General features: G+C 42.0%; 1 protein-coding gene across 13 annotated transcripts in view; it reads left to right on the top strand.

Annotated features, from left to right (window-relative positions):
* Window positions 1-18276, top strand: part of NEDD4L (NEDD4 like E3 ubiquitin protein ligase) — a 378998-nt gene that overhangs the window by 275132 nt on the left and 85590 nt on the right. For all 13 annotated transcript variants that reach the window (XM_037805612.1, XM_037805607.1, XM_037805613.1 and 10 more), the window contains one exon: window positions 14352-14402. In XM_037805612.1, coding sequence (XP_037661540.1) covers window positions 14352-14402 — 51 coding nt within the window. The remainder of the gene's footprint in view (window positions 1-14351; window positions 14403-18276) is intronic.

The raw sequence follows: 18276 nt of genomic DNA, 5'->3' as shown, positions 1-18276 counted from the left end.
AAAATAAGCCATGGAAGTATCACAGAGTTGAATGCAAATCCTCATTAATATTTAAGATGATAAAGCATCTTTGCCCTCACTCCAAGCCGAGCCCCAGCCCCAGCGTGGCGTTAGTGCTGCTTCAAGCCCCAGTGGCTTTATGGTGCTACCCAGGGATTTAATTATTATTTATGATACAGTTTTCTTCATGATTATGGGTTTAATGTTCCAGACAACCAACATGTACATAAATGGACTCCTCAGTTTAACTCATTTGTGAGTTGATATCTGGCTTCCCACCACAGCATCATGAAAAAGGATAGAAGGACAAAAGAACATTTCCAAAATCCCAAGAGAATGGCCCCGTTTTAAGCTTTGTCTTGGACCAAACCTTTTTGGTCTCTTTTTCTTCTTGTATCTTGGTTCCTACATTATATTTCATTGTTTAATATATTTTTTTTTATTAAATTCAGTTTTATTGAAATACATTCACACACCATACAATCATCCATGGTATACAATCCACTGTCCACAGTATGATAACATAGTTATGCGTTCATCACCACAATCTATCTCTGAACATTTTCCTTACATCAGAAAGAACCAGAACAAGAATAAAAAATAAAAGTGAAAAAAGAACACCCAAATCATCCCCCCATCCCACCCCATTTGTCTTTTAGTTTTTATCCCCATTTTTCTACTCATCCATACACTAGATAAAGGGGGTGTGATCGACAAGGTCTTCACAATCACACTGTCACCCCTTGTAATCTGCATTATTATATAATTGTCTTCAGGAGTCCAGACTGCTGGGTTGGAGTTTGGTAGTTTCAGGTATTTACTTCTAGCTATTCCAATACACTAAAACCTAAGAGGTGTTATCTATATAGTGCATAAGAATGTCTACCGGAGTGACCTCTAGACTCCATTTGAAATCTCTCAGCCACTGAAACTATTTCATCTCATTTTGCATCCCCCTTTTGGTCAAGAAGATACTCTCAGTCCCACAATGCTGGGTCCACATTCATCCCCGGGAGTCAAATTATGCATTGCCAGGGAGATTTACACCCCTGGGAGTCAGGTCCCACGTAGTGGGGAGGGCAGCGAGTTCACCTGTCAAGGTGGCTCAGTTAGAGAGAGAGGCCACATCTGAGCAACAAAGAGGTACTCAGGGGGAGACTCTTAGGCACCATTATATGCCAGTTTAGCCTCTCCTTTGCAGTAACGAGCTTCATAAGGGCATGTCCCATGATCGAGGGCTCAGCACATCAAACCGTCAGTCCCAATGTTTGTGACAACATCAACACCAGTCCAGGTGAGGATGTCCAACACTTCCACACCTTCCCCCAGATCCTCAGGGCTGGGAGGGGGGTGCTGTAAATATATTTTTTATTACCTGCCCAAATTACTCTGGGATGTGTCACTATTTCACTCCAGCCTATACTAACCTACCGTATCTCACTTCCTGTTCAAAGTTCCATGCAACTGTGGTATTTGAACAAATCGACTGTAGAGTTGTACCATTTAGAAAATTTAGATCCTGTACCAAATAGATATCTCTTCCCTTGGTCTCATCATATATTTATTTTTAAGGGATCATTGATTTTACCATGATTCCTCTCCATTTTCAAAGCTTCTTCATCTGTTCTCCCCTCACAGGATAGAACAGGTTTCTCAAACTATACGTGCTGAGTTCTCCATGATACAGGAGAAGTTGTTTGACTGGAGAGCAGACTGACTAAACCACCAGGTTTCTGAAAACAGCCGTTTGCTTTCCAGTTGGCCAGAATAGGCAGGGACCCCACTATCCTCCAATTTCTCAACAGTCGATTTCAAATACGCCCTGACGGTAGCATTCCATAGTAACGTGCACATTACATTTCTCAAAGCTTTCCACTACATAGACATCCAATGTGTGTAACACGTTATAAAACAGGAAGTACAGGCGTTATCCCATATTCCAGATGCGGAGCCCAGTCCAGGGACAGCTCGGGGCTCAAGATCATAGAGCTCCTTAGTTTCAGAGCTGAGATGAACGTGCCTGGCTCCATCTCCCAGGCCTGCAGAGGCTCTGTTCTCTGGTGCACTTCGGAATCCATCCCCGTAGTTTAGAGCACGTGCAGCTAAACTGCGTACTTCTCAAAGATAGTTTCCTTGTCTCTTGCATCTTTGGGTAATGAATACAGGGCATATGTACAGCACGGGGATTCGAGGCCGGGACAGGGTGAGGCAAGAGAGGCATCTGGGGTGCAGGATTTAAGGCAGCCCTCACTCTCAGTGTTGGGCACTCCTGCTCTCGTCGCCTTGCCTGCCTCACTCTTGTCCTGGCTGGGGTGGGTCTTACAATGGAGCGTGTATGCCACTGCCTCTTGGCAGAGCATGGGCGCTCAAGTTTTAGGAACCAATGATTCTTGGAAAAAGCCACAAGTAATTAAATTAACTTTCTTCTCCCAGATTTAGCTTGTGATTTGAGGCATAAGTAAACATGAAAAATTTGGAGCCTAGTATGTTATTTCTAATTGCCTTTGGTGGTTTGACTGTTGAACATTTGACCTGACATTGAGTGGAGCATTTGGAGTGTTTCTCCTCTTTTGATTTTCATCCAATGTACATTCTGTCTGCCATGTTCCTGGGCTTTTCTGGCTTTGATGCCAGCGCCCCTTGGTGGGCTCACTTACAGCCCTGTAGAACGCGGTCCCTTGTTCTGGAAACATTTCTTGGCCAGAGATTCAGTTCCTTCCTGATAACTGGGTAGCTTGTGCTTTTAAGCACAACAAGGAGACAAGGCATTCAGCCTTCCGTCTTGACTTCTCAGGGATTCTCCTGGTAATCACATACTGAACTATGCCACACTCTCTGGTTTACCCATTAATTAGGAAATAGTCAGGTGCATATACCTTTCTTCTCTTTTTTTTTTTTTTTTTTTTTTTTTTAGTATTCTGAGTATTCAGGGATTTGGGGGCAGGAACCCAGCTGAAAGATAAGGACATGATAACTTTCCTCAAATAAGTAATTAAGCCATCCTATGGAAGGGAGAATGGCCTCCAAGGAATAGAGTGCTCTAGAAACAAATGTAAGTATTGGAGCTAGAGAGATCCTGGTTCAAATCCCAGCTTCACCACTTTCTAATTATGGAAACTTCAGTTACCCTTCCTTCTTCCATGGTGCTTCAAGGAGTTGGGAGTTAAAGAACAATGAACATCAGGTCACCAGAACATTCTTACAGAACTGCCCAAAGGTGGAATGAACCCCTTCCAGAGTAGGAGGGGAGAAGTGAGCTTAGGACAGTGGTTCTCGACTAAGGGCTTTTTGATTCCCCGAGGGACATTTTTGGTTGTCACAACCTGGGGTAGGGTGGGGTGGGTCACTACTGTCTCTTGTGGGTGGAAGCCAAGGATGTGTAATATCCTGTTATGCACAGGACAGCCCCTCACAGCAAAGAATTCTCCAGCCCAAAATGCCAGTCGTGCTAGGGTTGAGAAACCCTGGGTTAGGGCTGGCATTTATTGAATCTAATTGTCTCATGTAATATTCAATAGCTATGCATGGTGAAGTTGTTTTTATCCTCATTTTATGGATGAGCAGGTTGACATTTGATGCTGATTGAGAAACTTGCCCTTGGTTGTTCAGCTGGGTAGACATGGAATTTTAAACTAAGCATATGTGTGTCCAAAACCCATATCCTTTTTAATGCCCATGAGGTTGCAAGCTCCCCATTGCTGGTGATATTCAGAACCAGGCTGGGGTGAACACCATTTTAGAGGGATGGATAGCGATGTGAGGTTGGATGTTTGCAGCACTAAATGACTTTCTCTGAGTCTATTTTGAAATGGGATTTGTCTTTTTAGCCCCAGTATTAGAGTGGCAGGCAGATATCCCCTGGCCGGGACCAATGAAATCCCTGTGCTTTGTCTGTGCACCTGTGAGTCTGATTCCTATTAATATCACAGCCCTATCAGGCCAGAGCACTGGGGTTCCAAACAGGGACAGCCAGAAATGCATCCTCCCTCCTCCAGCTCATCCACATTCCGTGTCCAGGCAGTTATTTTTACCTACTTGTATAAATTGGTCCAGCTATTTTTCATTTGGGAAACAGCAGAGGCACAAATGAGGGGAGCTGGGCAAGGTGGGAATGGACTGTTTTATACTTTCAGATATTGCAATTTAATATCAGCTCGCTAATCGGTGTAACCCTACCAGTTTAACAAGTAATTATGTTTGTTTTTGTGGTTGTTGTTTCTTTTGTGAGTTAGGAAATATAGAGGCTTGGTCATTTTCAGCCCTGGTCACAAATTAGAATAAATTGGGGAGATTTGAGACATCCACTATCCCTTCCACCAGAAATTTAATTGATCTGAGACCTGCATCCCGGTATTTCTAGAACTTCTCAGATAATTCTAGCATCCAGCCAGGCCTGAGGACCCCACACTTCGGTCCTGTTCATTCTGTTCAGATGGACTTCACTCGGGTACACATTGACTTTCTGTCATGAAGAGATTAGAAGAATGACCCGGATGCTGTATTTCCCAGCACGGCCAGGTAGATTGTAGGACGAGTGGGAAAGGCCTATCCCCTGGGCCTGAATTAGTGCCTGCTAGAGTGTTAAATCAAATAAATGCACATTTCTTCTCAACTTTGAAAAGTCTCATTTTAAATGGTTTACTCTTAAGACACATATAATCACTTGCTTAATTTTTCAGAAGGCTTTGGAGTTTTCTTCTCCAGACTGTTTTTCTCATTAACATTATCTGTAGAAAGGAAGGGGTATTCTTTTCCATTGCTGCCATCTAAAAATCCTGCACCCAGGGGAGGAAGCTTTAAATACTTAGGGAGTTTTGAGTGAAGCTTTTCAGAAACCTAGTCAATGGCCTGACTTAATGATAGACTGTATGCTTTTAAACAGTAGCCTCTGAATATTTTTACTGCTGAACCTCCTAAAGAATTTTGAAAAACTGTTTCTCGCATTTTTAAGTTGACATCCAAAATGTATAATAGCTCAGTCACTTATTAGTCCAATAGTCATGAAAGATGTAATTCTAGCATATTGAATATTGCATGTGTGCATTAAATATTTTTCATAAAATAGTACTTTGGATTTTTTTTTTTAATAGTCTTGAGGTTGTAGATTTAGCCCAATCATTTTATGGGGAAAAAAAAAGTAACTGCCTTAAATTGAATCAGCAAAACCAGTTCTTATTGTTAAAACAATTGGCCATATCAAGCTTATCTTCTAACAGAAAAAGTCTAACTTCATTTTAAAAATAAAATAGACAAGAAAATGAAGTGGTTGTTGGGTGAGTGGAAAGAAGGAAGGAGGGAAGGAAAATATGCAAGACATAGAGTCATTCCATGAGACTGTCACTAGATGAAATAAGGTACTATCTCATGTTCTCTCAGTTCCCTTTACTCCCTAAAATCATTCCATCATTTAGTGTGCCAGCAGCTTTTATACCCAGCACAAATGGGCCGTGTCAAGATCCATGATGGGTGAAGTACAGTACACCTTTCTATGGGCATTGGGAGAGGAAAGATTGTGATTCAGAAAGGGAGGTAGGAAAGGAGAAGCACCAGAAGGCAGACACTGCTCTCAGGTAGATCAGTTTTAGGAACAAGGAGATTTGGAAAGTGAGGATCTAGAAAATGATTACTTTAAAACTGTCTATACCCAAGACTCCCAGAAAGTCTTTGTGTATCTCTGGGGGTGTGCATGTTGCAGTTCGAAGAACTTGGTTTTTAAAAGATTTTGAGGTGGTCAGATGTCTGAGCTCCACTAAAGCCTGACTCAGAGCCATGGTGACTACATCCACAGCTTCAGCCCCTCTGTGTTGGACCAGCTGTCTCCCTGAATGTGTGAGTATCAGAACACCAGCTGCTTCTTTTGAGATCCCTTACTTATTTGCTTACTGCCTTAATTGATCTGAAAATTATTTATTTTGTTCAAGCAATGTTTTCCCAATTTCCTTTTGTTCTTTGTACATGGATTTTGTTAGCACATTGAACATATTTATGACAATTGATTTAAAGTCTTTGACTATCATTCCAATATATGAGCTTCCTTGGGGATGTTTTCTGGCAATTTTTTTTTTCTTGTGAATGGGCCATACTTTCTTGTTTGTTTGTTTTGTAAACAAAGACATGTATTATGTTTTAATAACTCTGGGAATCTAAAAAAAAAAAAATGATACCGAGGTGGGGATAAAAGAATGAAATAAAACTATTCAGCTCTATTTCTTTTCTCTTTAAAGCTTATGTTTTACAAATTTCATTTTCATGTGAAATATAGATAAAGATGGACATGTGCAAGAATATGCATGTGACAGATATTGCTAAGATTATGTTCCTTAGGAATTTACAGATTGCAAGGACTCTGTCTGGTAAGTGTCCCCTTAGGGGAGGTGGAGTTGGGGACTGCAGCTGTGGAGAGAGCCTGTTTTCCTTAAGACGGGTTCTGTGTCATGGTGGTTGAAGGCATGGACTCTGGAGCCAGACTGCCTGGGTTGACGTTCTGGCTACTACTTCCCAGCTCTGTGACCTTGAGCAAATTTCTTAACCTCCTTACAACAGTGCCTGATACAAGACAGGTGACTACATGTTTGCTTATTATTCTGTGTAGCCTTGATGTTCTCAACAGAGTATGACTGGAGCTTTCTTTTCCCCCAGCAGACTTTGAGATATGATGTCAGCCAAAATAAGGCCAGTGGAGAAGGGATGCAGATGGGGATCTCTGTAGGGGACCAAAACCATATTGAGGCTGTTTTCCACCGTTGTGGAAAAATCCAGTTCGTGTCCTTGTGTAAACTTATATAGCTCTAAATCAGAGTCTTCAATTATTAAAGCTCCAGGAGTGAAACCACAGTATCTTTGCATCACCATGTAATCTGTTCTTGCTTGAGTGTAACATTGCACACATCTGAACTGTTGGCCTGCCGGGCAAGGGGCTCTTCCAGATGTTCTGAGATATGTGAGAAAGAGTTCTTAGGAAAGAGCATGTTAATGAAATCAAAGTATAAAAATAATGTTGAATTATGGTGTATTTAAGTTTGCTTTTTTCCACATCACTCCTTGACATTGCCTTGGTTACCAAGGGTGTCTGTTGTTAATTATTTCAGGTTATTAAGATCTGTTCTTTGGTAACTAAGTTCAGGGAGAAACTACAGGATCTAGAAGTGTCTTTGTTTTGTTTTAAGTTTATTTATACATTTAATCTATTAAAACTGCTTGCAGAAAATTTGATTTTAGAACTTCTTCAGAGAAGAAATGAGACACCTATCTGAAGGAGATTATCCTGGAATTTTGAGAAAATGAAGTAATTATACCATAAACCAGAAGCACAAAGTTAAACAATATTGTCTCATTAAATGAACCCAGTGACATTTTCCTTTGACATTAACTTTGAAGTTCAGTCTCTGGTCAGTTTGCATTGTAACGAGAGTGTGTGTGAATGCTTACCTAAATTCTAGCAAATTGTGTTCTTTAAAAATCCTTCAGTCAATTCAGCAAGTACATTTAGCAGTCCTTTTACAAAGAGGTCATAGAGGAGGAAAGGAATCTACAGGAGAATTACGATAGTGCCAAAGATTTTCTCCGTTTGCATTTTTTACTAAGATGAACTGGCCTTAGAAGAAACTGGTCTAGTGGACTTTGCTTGGGGGCATTTGCATCGCGTGCACTCCCTCTTTTATTACCCCCCGGCAGGGTGAACACACTCCCCGCGACAGGGAGGCAGTGGCTGAGCACTTGTGAGCGAGCACTGAGCCTCCGCTTTCTGGTGGCCGGACCCCCATGGCACCTCATCCGGACAAGGTGACACTGAGGAGCCCTTTCTCCTGCAGCGTCTTCACCCTCCAGTGAATTCTCCCCACAGCTACTGGGGGTCTTTCTAAAATGCAAACCGAGCCTGTTGCTCCCTGCTTCATGTCCCCTGGGTCTCTCATCTTCCCCTAGGATACTGTCCTCTCAGAAGCAGCCCCCCTCCCTGGCTTCCCCGCTGTCTCCTTCCCGGGACTGGCCCGTGTTGAGTTTGCAGAGGCCGCCCGTCCCTCCCCAGAGGCTGCGCTCCGGCACCTCACGGCTGGAGCCTGATGCTGCTGCTCACCTGTCGTTCCCTTCCTTCCCCGTCCAGCCTCCTGACAAACTCTTACCTCAAGACCCTTCACGGATTATGTCCTTTGCAAAGTCACCCCGACTTTGACACTTGGCAGAATTAGCTGCTTCCCCTTTGTATTCCCGCAGCGATCTGCTCTTCCCTCCGTTGCATGGCAGCTATCTTGGCTGTCCTGTAGCTGTTGACCTGGAACTGGGGCTAGTCCACGTGGAGATGTGCTTGCCAGGTTAAAAAAAACACACCCATATCCCAGGCTTAGTGTGAACAGAAGGATGTGAAGTATTTTAGTAGAAAGTTTTACATTGACAACATGTTGAAATGATACTCTTCTGACTCTTTTGGGTTAAATAATCTGTTTTTGCTTTTCAAATGTGACTGTTAGGAACTTTTAATTGTGTTTGTGGCTTGCTTTATATTTCTGTTAGACAGGGCTGGTTAGGTTCTCTGCTGAGGAGGTAAGGGCACCTCATCTTGGTACCTTAAGGGCCTGGCGCAGTAGGAGTTAGTGAGGAAAAGATTCACAGCTCCATGGTCCTGCTCACATTTTGTATGTCTGATTCCCATGGTTGTCTCCCAGCTTTGACACCTCTGGTGTTTACTGGGGGGATAGGGGAGGTGGACTGGGTGTTCCTGCGCCATGTCCACCCACCAGAGGGAGGGGACATCAGGCAGTCACTTGCCCTCATGTGGCGGCCAGGCAGCTGGAGCCCTGGAATTCCCTCTGCTTCTCCAATCCCACAAAGCAGTGGTGCTTCACATCCCGCTATGTCCTGGCTAAAGCCAGGCTGCTATTGCCAGGCTGCTCCAGCCTTGGCCAGCACAGCAGTTCTTTGCTCTACCTATCCCTTCTGTTTGGGTTTCCCAAATTTCAAGAAAAGTATCCCTTGAAATAGATTGTCTTCAGCATTGCAGACACTGTATGGCAAGCGTGGGTTTCATTCTGCCTGGGTTCCCAGCGCGGTTTTACAAGGGCCTGCAAGCTTGCTCTGACATCTATCTTGTTGACTTGGAGGCCTTGTTTGTTGTTATAAATAAGTGCCAGTGTCTCCAGGACACACCTCGCTGTTTCAGGGAATGGTAGATTCCATCCCCTACTTCTGAAAACTAAATGGCAAGGGAGGTGGTGGTATGAGAGAACGGTATGTGTTTTTACAAAACAGTACCTGAGTTCCGTTTGGGTTTTGTGTTCTGGTGTACATGAAGTGGATTTTGGTGAGAGCAGGTATATTCAGATTTCCTCATTATACATTTTTTCTTTAGTTCTAGTTGACTTTCACTAGACTCTTTAGTGAAGGTAACTTCAACTGTGTGTGTTGAAAGCAGCTCACTTTGACAGCGAGAGGCACCCAGGTGGCAAAGTGAGGTGGAGGCCATATTTCCTCTTTATTCTTTCCTGAGCCGCATCAGTGCTGCCCTATGCCTGATCAAGGCTCGTGTGTGTGACAGTTAGAAGGAGTGAGAAGAATGGCCTTCCTTTTGTATGTGACAACAGAGCTGACCCCAGGCTTTACTGATGAATGAAACGGATCTGAAGAGGAAATTCATATTGACATTCACTTGGCTTTCCAGACAAAAAGCTGTTGAAAGGTCACCATAGTTTTAATGTTTTGTCTAAAAGCTTCTGTAAGAGTTAATCAAGTTATTCATTATTTAGATACTTCAGAGTATGTGCTTCCAAAAAAATATATAACCTATCTTCCCACCCCCACCCCATCCCCCATCCAGTCAGGGCAGGTGCCTGACTTAGGAGCTCCTGCTTCAAAAGGAGGCAGCAGGTGCAGATGTTGAATTTAATAGTTGAGTGGGAAAAGAAAGGTTATTTTCCTGGCTTAGTGTTAGAGAGTTATGTTTCCCTTGATTTGTAACATAAAAAAGATCTAATAATAGTATATCTTTACTTTTAAATTCTTATACTCTGGCTTATGTTCTAATTTTTCCATATTTCTCTTTCATTTGTCTTCAGAAATTCTAAATATAATTTTCCTGGAAGTCAGTGCTTACTGATTTCCAAGATAAAATCCCAAGCAGTGGATAGTCTGGAATACTGTTTTCTTTGGTAGAGTGGCTTTCAGACTTTTCGGACGGTGATGCAAAACATAAATTAATTTTAGATCACAAATTAGTGCATACATCTACGTATGTATGAAGCTGAATCAAGTTTCTTGAAGTAATACTTAACTTTTATTGCACGTGAAGCACTGGTATTTTCTATTCTATCATACTTAATTTTTTTTAATGTTTCCTGTGAGCCACTAATGGGTTGTAACCTTCAGCTTTCAAAAACTCTTAGTGTGTAGCTCCACGAGTATGGGTGGCCATTTTACCCTCTAATAGATACCTTTTGGTATATCTGTAGCAATGACTTTCCTAATGCTCTTATATCACCCCAGCTTTACCTACAGGCACCCCTCACTTGCTTCTGGTGCTTTTCTCCTCTCACAGATCCCCCACCCCCACCCCCGCCACTGGCCCTTTCAGCTCAGATGTGAAATTCACACTGTGTTCTGTTAGCTCTGCCTTAAAAGCGGCAGGGGCGTTGTGGTCGCCAGTGGGTAGTGTAAGATTCAGATCACATCCTTCAAGTGAAGCTCTGCTCTGAGGATCAGAAGGTCTGGCTGAGTTTTGTGTGGATGTGTTCTTGTTCTCCACTTCAGAGCCTTGGAAAATGCCCACAAGCTGTAATGGGCTCTCACTGGATCTGTTGTTACAGCCCCCAGGCTTTGGGTCCCGGTGGCATTCGCAGATGGTGGCTGCATTCCTGTCTGTCAGCGTGGCACACACTCTGTTCTCTTCTTTCTCCTTCAGAAGGGAGTATTACAAAAAAGAGCAGTCCTGGATGCCGTTAATCGGCAGTTAGTGAGCTCTAAGAGAAATCACATTTGAATTGTGCATTTATTTCCCTGTCCCAGTAGTGAAGCATGGTATGGATTTTTGTATACCCTCCCATATGACATATTTCAGGGGTTCCATTTTGCATCATCATTCCAGCGGAAAATGCGTGACGGCTCCTCAAAAGAGAGTATTATTTTGTTGCTAACCTGGTGAGGTTCCTAACCTGCACATTTCAGCCTCAAGAATGGTGCGACAGGTAATAAATGAGGCTGAGATGGGTGGCATTTTACCACTTAAAAATAGCCACAAGAAATGCCAATATTAGTTGTATGAATTTCAGTTAATTTGGTTTTTGTAGGCTCTTGTAGTTAACATGGAATGAGATGGGAATAATTTGTAATGGGAGTGATTACATTGATTTTTTTTTAATTTGTTATGAGACTGGTGTGAGATGTCACACTGCAGCAGTGATGACCTGAGAATGTTGTGATGGCCTGAGGCATTGGCACTTCCGGGGCCACAAGGAGGGTCCCCACCGTCCCCGGACACTGCCCCTGACTTTTCTTCTCATCAAACACAGGTGTCCTTGTGGCTGGTGTCACTCCTGCCTCTCACCGCAGTGGAAGGGCCATGAGCAGGTGTTCTGATCCCCTACTGGATCTCTTCTGTGATATTGAACACATTAAAAAAAAAATTGGCGTCATGTCCTTAACCTAAATACTTTCGTTGCCTGAAAATTATAGATTGGGCAACAGTGGGATGTTTTGAAACATAGCTCTCTCAACCCACTACACCTTCCACTGGCTGCTGAAAAATTTGTTTATGCCAGTTCATTTTGACCTCATGCCGTTCTTTACTCGATCTTTTATTTTATTTAAAAAAATAATTTTAATTCAGTTTCCCTTGATGTAAACCAAAAAATTAGAAGAGCCTTCTCTTTACTTTAATGGTGAAGTGGTTTCATCTTTTGCTGTTTTAGGAAGCGGTTTTTTCAGTTACTGTTTTCTTTTTTTTTTTTTTAGCATAATGCAGGAACTTTATACAGTAAAAGCGAGGTTTACTAGCTTTGCTTCATGGAATTCAGTTAACTATCTCATTGAAGAAAGGAGCAAAGTCTGAACTGGAGGTACTGTTAAAGATATCATACCAAATATATGTTAACAGAACCTCCAAAATTTCATTGAACTGTGCTACAGTCAGAGTCCCTTCTCATCTGCACCTTCGAGAGCCAGCCACCCCTGTGGGAAACCCAAAGCTGTCAGATAGCTTTGCTTTCCTGCCATTTGAGGCAACATGATTCAGAGTGTTGGCTCAGAGTGTGAACCCTGGAACCAGCCACCCCCCCCCCCAGAGGGAAACCTTGTGCAGGTGGCATTCTTCTCTCCCCCACGTTCCACATCTGTCAAATGGACAGCATGATCGTGCCACCTCCAGCTGCTGTGAGGACTGGAAACTACCTTAGAACAGGGCCTTCTGAGAGTGAGCTCCATGTGAGGATTTGCTCCTGGAGCTGTCAATGTTAGGCCTTTTGGTGTCTGGACAAAACTTAACTCATTTAAACCAATTCACAACAGTGATGTTTCCATAGTAAGACAACATGGGCACAGAAGTGTTCCATGACTGTTTGCTAAAATGCACTTAGATTATTGATTCATGAGCTGCCTTTCAGAGGCATCAGGTTACAAAATACAGGTTTGACTAAGATTGTTGTCTTCCAGAGATGGTGCCCTGTGTGCTTTTCCTTAGCAGTGTTTGCAGTGGGAGGAGAGCAGGGGAGGGGCAGGACCGCTGCACAGCCATTAGGTAGACACGCGGTGTATGATCGACATCAGTGAATTTCTGTGCTTTTGATAGTCCAGTTAACTGACAGGTACACTAGCTCAGCCAAATCGAGAACAGGAACACTCCCTGAATCCCTGTGTAGCTGCAACTCATCATTGCATGTCGTGGCAGGAGAGGAGCTAGGTCTGTGAGCTGGACAGTGAAGGTGTCTGCATTTGCTAGGGCTGCCGCTGCTGCTTCCGTTACTATCTACTGAATGTATCAACACCTCACTTATAGCCTTGCGCTGGATGGGGCATCTCCATGTTGGGTTGTAGCACATATAGCTGAGAAAATAAAACTGAAAATCCCATCAGAAGGGTTGGGGTAGGGGGTTGGTCTTATTTTCCTGCCTGCGCAACCAGTGGTAACTTTGATTTTTCATTACCTTCTTGCATTCTTTAGAAAAGACAGCTCTCTAGTTAATTTTTTTTCAATGTCTAAAAGGAAATTCCTAAACTTGGAGCAAACCATTTCAATGAATTTCATTCATGTTTGCCTGCTCCTTCTTTATAAATAGAAGAAGAGGTTTTTCAAGTACATTTGATGACAAATAGTTTCTGTAAATCAGAAAATTTCCCAGTAAACCAGCAAAGAGTGAAAATAAGAGCTCAGGATTTGGAGCTAGAAGGTTCTGAATTCTCTGTTTAACTTTTTCTCTAGCTAGCTGTGGGACTGGTCTCATTACATCTAAAGAAGATTCCAGCTTTTACACATTTCGAGTACGGTGGAAGCAGCTGCATATTTTTACATGAGGGTAGCAGAAGTCTTTGTGTTGCGATTTGCACCTCTGGTTATCTAAATATTAGGGGATTTGACTTTAGCTCTGTAGCAGCACAATATAGTATAAACATGACCTAGCAGACATCCTGTGGTACAGGCCAGGGACCCCAAACCCAGGTTATTGACTTCCCTGCATCTACCAGAGGCTGGAAGGGGACTTCTGAGCTTCTCCAAATGAATTTCATCTGGGTCTCTTGTAAGTCAGAAAGATGTGTGCTGTGCAGTAGATGGCAAGAGAGAGGGGGCAGTATATCCTTAAATTAACCAGTGCCTAACCCATGAACTTGGATTCTGAAGCAGTGTACTTACCGGATTGAAAAGTTGGGACCATCGATTATATATGTAATTTATAGGATTTCTTAATAATGAGGCTGCATATACTCTTTCACTAGACTCTCAACTCTCAGGGAGTTCTTTAGGTTATAGCACTAGACCAGGAAGTATTTGTTAAAATATTTCCAACGTTTCTTTACTGTCTTCTCTTTAAACTGGACCCAGCTCTCTTAACTGTCTGGTCCTGAGTGTCTTTTCCCTGACGGATCACACACTCCCCAGCTCCAAGGAATGGTTCCTGAACATTCTGTCTGGTAGTAGATGCCAAACAATTTCAGACAGCCGCAGATCAGGTGTATGGGATCTTCGCATCACTGGCCTCCTAGGTGTGGCTGGTGATGGCTGTCTGCCCTCCCTCTTGGTCTTCTGCCTTTGAACCATCCCCACCACCTTCTAGTCTCAGTTCCTGGACCTTTGTCTTTATTTGTAATGAAACACTTTAAAGAAGTGCTGACACTGAGTAGATGGGAAAGCTAACTCTTTGCTCTCTTCTTAACAGACCAGAGACGACTTCCTGGGACAAGTGGACGTGCCCCTTAGTCATCTACCGGTAAGGATGCTACATGCTTTACACTGCATGCCAGTTGTCTGCAGCAGGCCTGCATCTTCAGAGTGATGTTCTCCAGCAGAATGGAGAAGGCTGAAATAGAGTGTTTTATGGCCCTGGCTCCAGTGCGCCCCTCAAGGGCAAAAGTGATAACTTAATTGTAAAAATCAAGCTAAGTGTCTCTGAATCATTTGACCATCCGTGTCAACATCACCAGCTCCTTTCTCTTCTCTTCTGCTCTTTAGCTAGTCCACCTTTATGTGTGTTGCCCTTTACAAAGCCTTACGTAACCTTCTTTTGGCAAATCCCCCCTTCTTGTTACTGTAATGTCTTTGCTTTTGCTTCTACATTTCATCCTTTGGCTCTACTCAGAGGTGTGTTCCCTTTGTCTAGAACTGTGCTTGCTGTTTCTCTTGGGATACATCTAAACAAACTAGGGTTTCCCAGATTTTGATTTATGGCTTTCTTGGTTAGCACAGAGATAAAAGAAAAGATGCTGTTCATGCTGAAGCGTCACACATGTACTGAATTAGCATGTGTGGTGTTGCTACCATTTCTCTTTGCTCGAAGAGCAGCAAGACAATTTGGGCTGTTGAGTAGTAAATGAGATTAGAAGTGTCACCTACGGGCTCCTTACAGCAATGACTTAGGACATGTGGGTAAGACATGGAAGTCTTGGTGAAAGGTAGATCATCCTGTATTCCAGCTTCAGTTTTCTAGATTGTTCTACCCCTCCTTCTGGTCCTTCTTCCCTGGGCAGCACAAAGCAACATGTCAAGCAGCAGCGAAGAGAAGAGAAGTGTACATCAGATGTTTCTGCCTTACAAGGGCATTTTGTTATTTTTTGTTAATGCTATGTGTGAGCGAGTGGCATAAATAGTCCTTAAACTAAAATGACTTAAACCACCTAGTGTAAATCTACTTCTGTTTTGAAATTGTGGCAGTTATCCTATGTTAAATGCCATGAAAAACTGTATCTTAACACGGAGACTTTGAAGATATGTTGTGAAGGAATCTGATAGCAAGCAATTTATTCTTATTTACTCACAGGAGCTATTAAGAAAGGAAGATTGCAAGTGCATTCCCTTCCAACGGATTTGAATGAATTCCTTTCAGAAGGATTTGAAGCTAAAGTGATATCATTAAAATACTTTTGTTGGTTTTTCTATAAAAACCTGAAGCTTCAAAGTGCTTGAGGGTACATGTATGTGCTTGCATGCGTGATGTTTGTATGTGGGACTGATATTAGCCCCCAGTAACCTATTTGTTCCTTGAAGTCACATCAATAGGATATGCAGATTCTTAGACCTGTTGATTGGTTAGCAAATTCTTTTGTGGGCATCTCCCAACCTCCCTTTTCCTGAACGCAAAAACCACATCTTAGCCAAGCAAATTATTACCTAATATCTCTAAGAGGCATAAGTGAAATTTTTAAACAACCTGCTCTAACAAGCCCTTGTTTGAGTGATTGACTGGAGATGGGCTTTGAAAGAGTGTACAGGAATCCCAGAGGGTAAAAGAATGTTTCTCAAAGACCAAGTCAGTAGAAGGAATACTTAAGTGTTGAATTTTGGATAGAGACAAGGGTGAGCTTTCAAAGAAGGAAGTGATGCCAATGCTCGGGGCTAGAATAGAAACCAATAGATTAAGGGAGGAGCTACAGTGAATGCCCAGCAGGCCTGACTGCTTTTACATGAGCTGAGCCAGTTGAGTATAGGACCTCCCCAGTTTGCAGTGCCCACGATTCCTAACAGTGAAATGCCATCGTCTCCATGCTCAAAATCACAATTGGTTTTTTACAGCCAACCACAGTGAAGGTATCAGGGAGATGTGATATCAAAGGAAGCAAAACATGAAGGGTGAAGGTCCACCCTTTATCCTACATTTAGTGGTGGAACCCAATTAGCATCATCTTTCCTTGGCCCAGGATTCAAGGTGCTCTCATGTATGGATCTGATCATATATGTAGGGCTTTCATGGAAAAAGTACACACTGTCATTATATATGGGGTAATAACACAGAAGTGGGTGTGTAAAAGTGGATGTTACCATTCTAATAATTTTGTGGATTAAATAATGGATGTTCTTTTCTTGATAGTTATTTGATTAGTATCAAGGCAGATTATATATGGGCTGTGGATTCACTATTTGTCAAAATCATCAATTTTTCGATAAAAGAGAACAGGAAGATAAAGAAAATGCCCAAATGAATACATTGGCAACAAGAGGAGATAATGTGTTGGTCAAGTTGTCATTCCCCCTCCCAGAAGCCTTTTCAAGGTTAAGGCATCTGATTGGTGTTTGGTTATTTGTTACAGCCTATTAGATGATAGAGAATTCATTCCTTCAACAAATATTTACTGATGGGCATGATTCTAATCTTTGGGCTAAACCAGTGAAGCATTTAGTTTAGCAGCAAGTACAACAGCCACATGTAGCAATTGCATATTTGAAATCTGACTGGTGTAATTTAATAAGCCAAGCCCTCAATCTTGGGGCATACCATTATGAAACTTATTCCTGCAAAGGAGAATCTAAGCCTGCTTATAATTATGCCTAAGAATCACCCCCAGAGAACCTCTTTTGTTGCTCAGATGTGGCCTCCCTCTCTACCCTCCCCCCTTGTGGGACATGACTCCCAGGGGTGTAAATCTCCCTGGCAACATGGGACATGACTCACAGGGATTAACCTGGATCCGGCATCATGGGATTGAGAAAGACTTCTTGACCAAAAGGGGGAAAAGAAATGAAATAAAGTTTCAGTGGCTAAGAGATTTCAATAGAGTTGAGAGGTGTCTTTTTGGAGGTATTGTTATGCATTATATGTAGATATTCCTTTTTTAGTTTCTAGTGTATTAGAATAGCTAGAAGAAAATACCTGAAACCATTAAACTGTAATCCAGTAGCCTTGATCCTTGATGATGATTGTATAACTATATAGCTTTCATTATGTGACCGTGTGATTGTGAAAAACTTGCAACTGACGCTCCATTTATCCAGTGTATGGGCAGACGAATAATAAAATAGAGACAAAAAATAATGATAATGTGGGGGGGGGGGTATGGGTTATAGGATGTTTAGGGTGTTCTTTTTTATTTTTATTTTTATTTTTATTTTTATTTTTGGAGTAATGAAAATGTTCTAAAATTGATCATGGGGATGAATGCACAACTATATGGTGACACTATGGGCTATTGATTGTATACCTTGGATAGATTATATGGTTGGTGAATATATCTCAATAAAATTGCATTAAAATGGCTGGTATGACAGAGGAACTGAATTTTTAATTGTATTTCATCTTAATTAATTTAAATTTTAATTTAAAAAGCCACATGTGGCAAGTGGCTACCATATTGGACGACCCACCTGAGGATCAGACCATAGTTTCCAGTCTTAGGGAAAAAAAAAATGTGTGATTCTGGATTCCCATTTCCTCAGATAATTCTTCTGTCTGTGAGGGGAGTAAACATTTACTTTGTTGATTTTTTATTCCGTTTTTTTTCCCTTCCCTGAGGCTTTTTCTCTTTAGTTGTACATATCTAGTACACCAAGAATATTTAATTTAGATAATAAGAACAGGCTCTGAAATATGGAATCTTAGGAATTAAGATGAAGAGAAGTAGTTTTTTATTATTTTTAAATTTGGAATTAGCAAAATATTTTAAGTGCCTATGTCTCCATGGTCACATCTAGATGCATTGTTTTATTGCAAAGCATTTTTAACCACAGATGTGGCTTTATCTTGTTGCCCCAAGGTACCATGAACGATTATTCCTTTTTAAAAAAAAAATCTGTCTTGATTCTGGGCTACAAAGATTGCCATCATTGAATGAAACTGTTCTTTCAGTTTCATCTTTTGGTCCTGCCCTCATTCC

Source organism: Choloepus didactylus, chromosome 16 (genome assembly GCF_015220235.1).
Source record: "Choloepus didactylus isolate mChoDid1 chromosome 16, mChoDid1.pri, whole genome shotgun sequence".
Lineage (NCBI taxonomy): Eukaryota > Metazoa > Chordata > Mammalia > Pilosa > Megalonychidae > Choloepus > Choloepus didactylus.
Note: the sequence above shows the minus strand (reverse complement) of the source record. Positions and strands in the feature narration are given on the sequence as shown.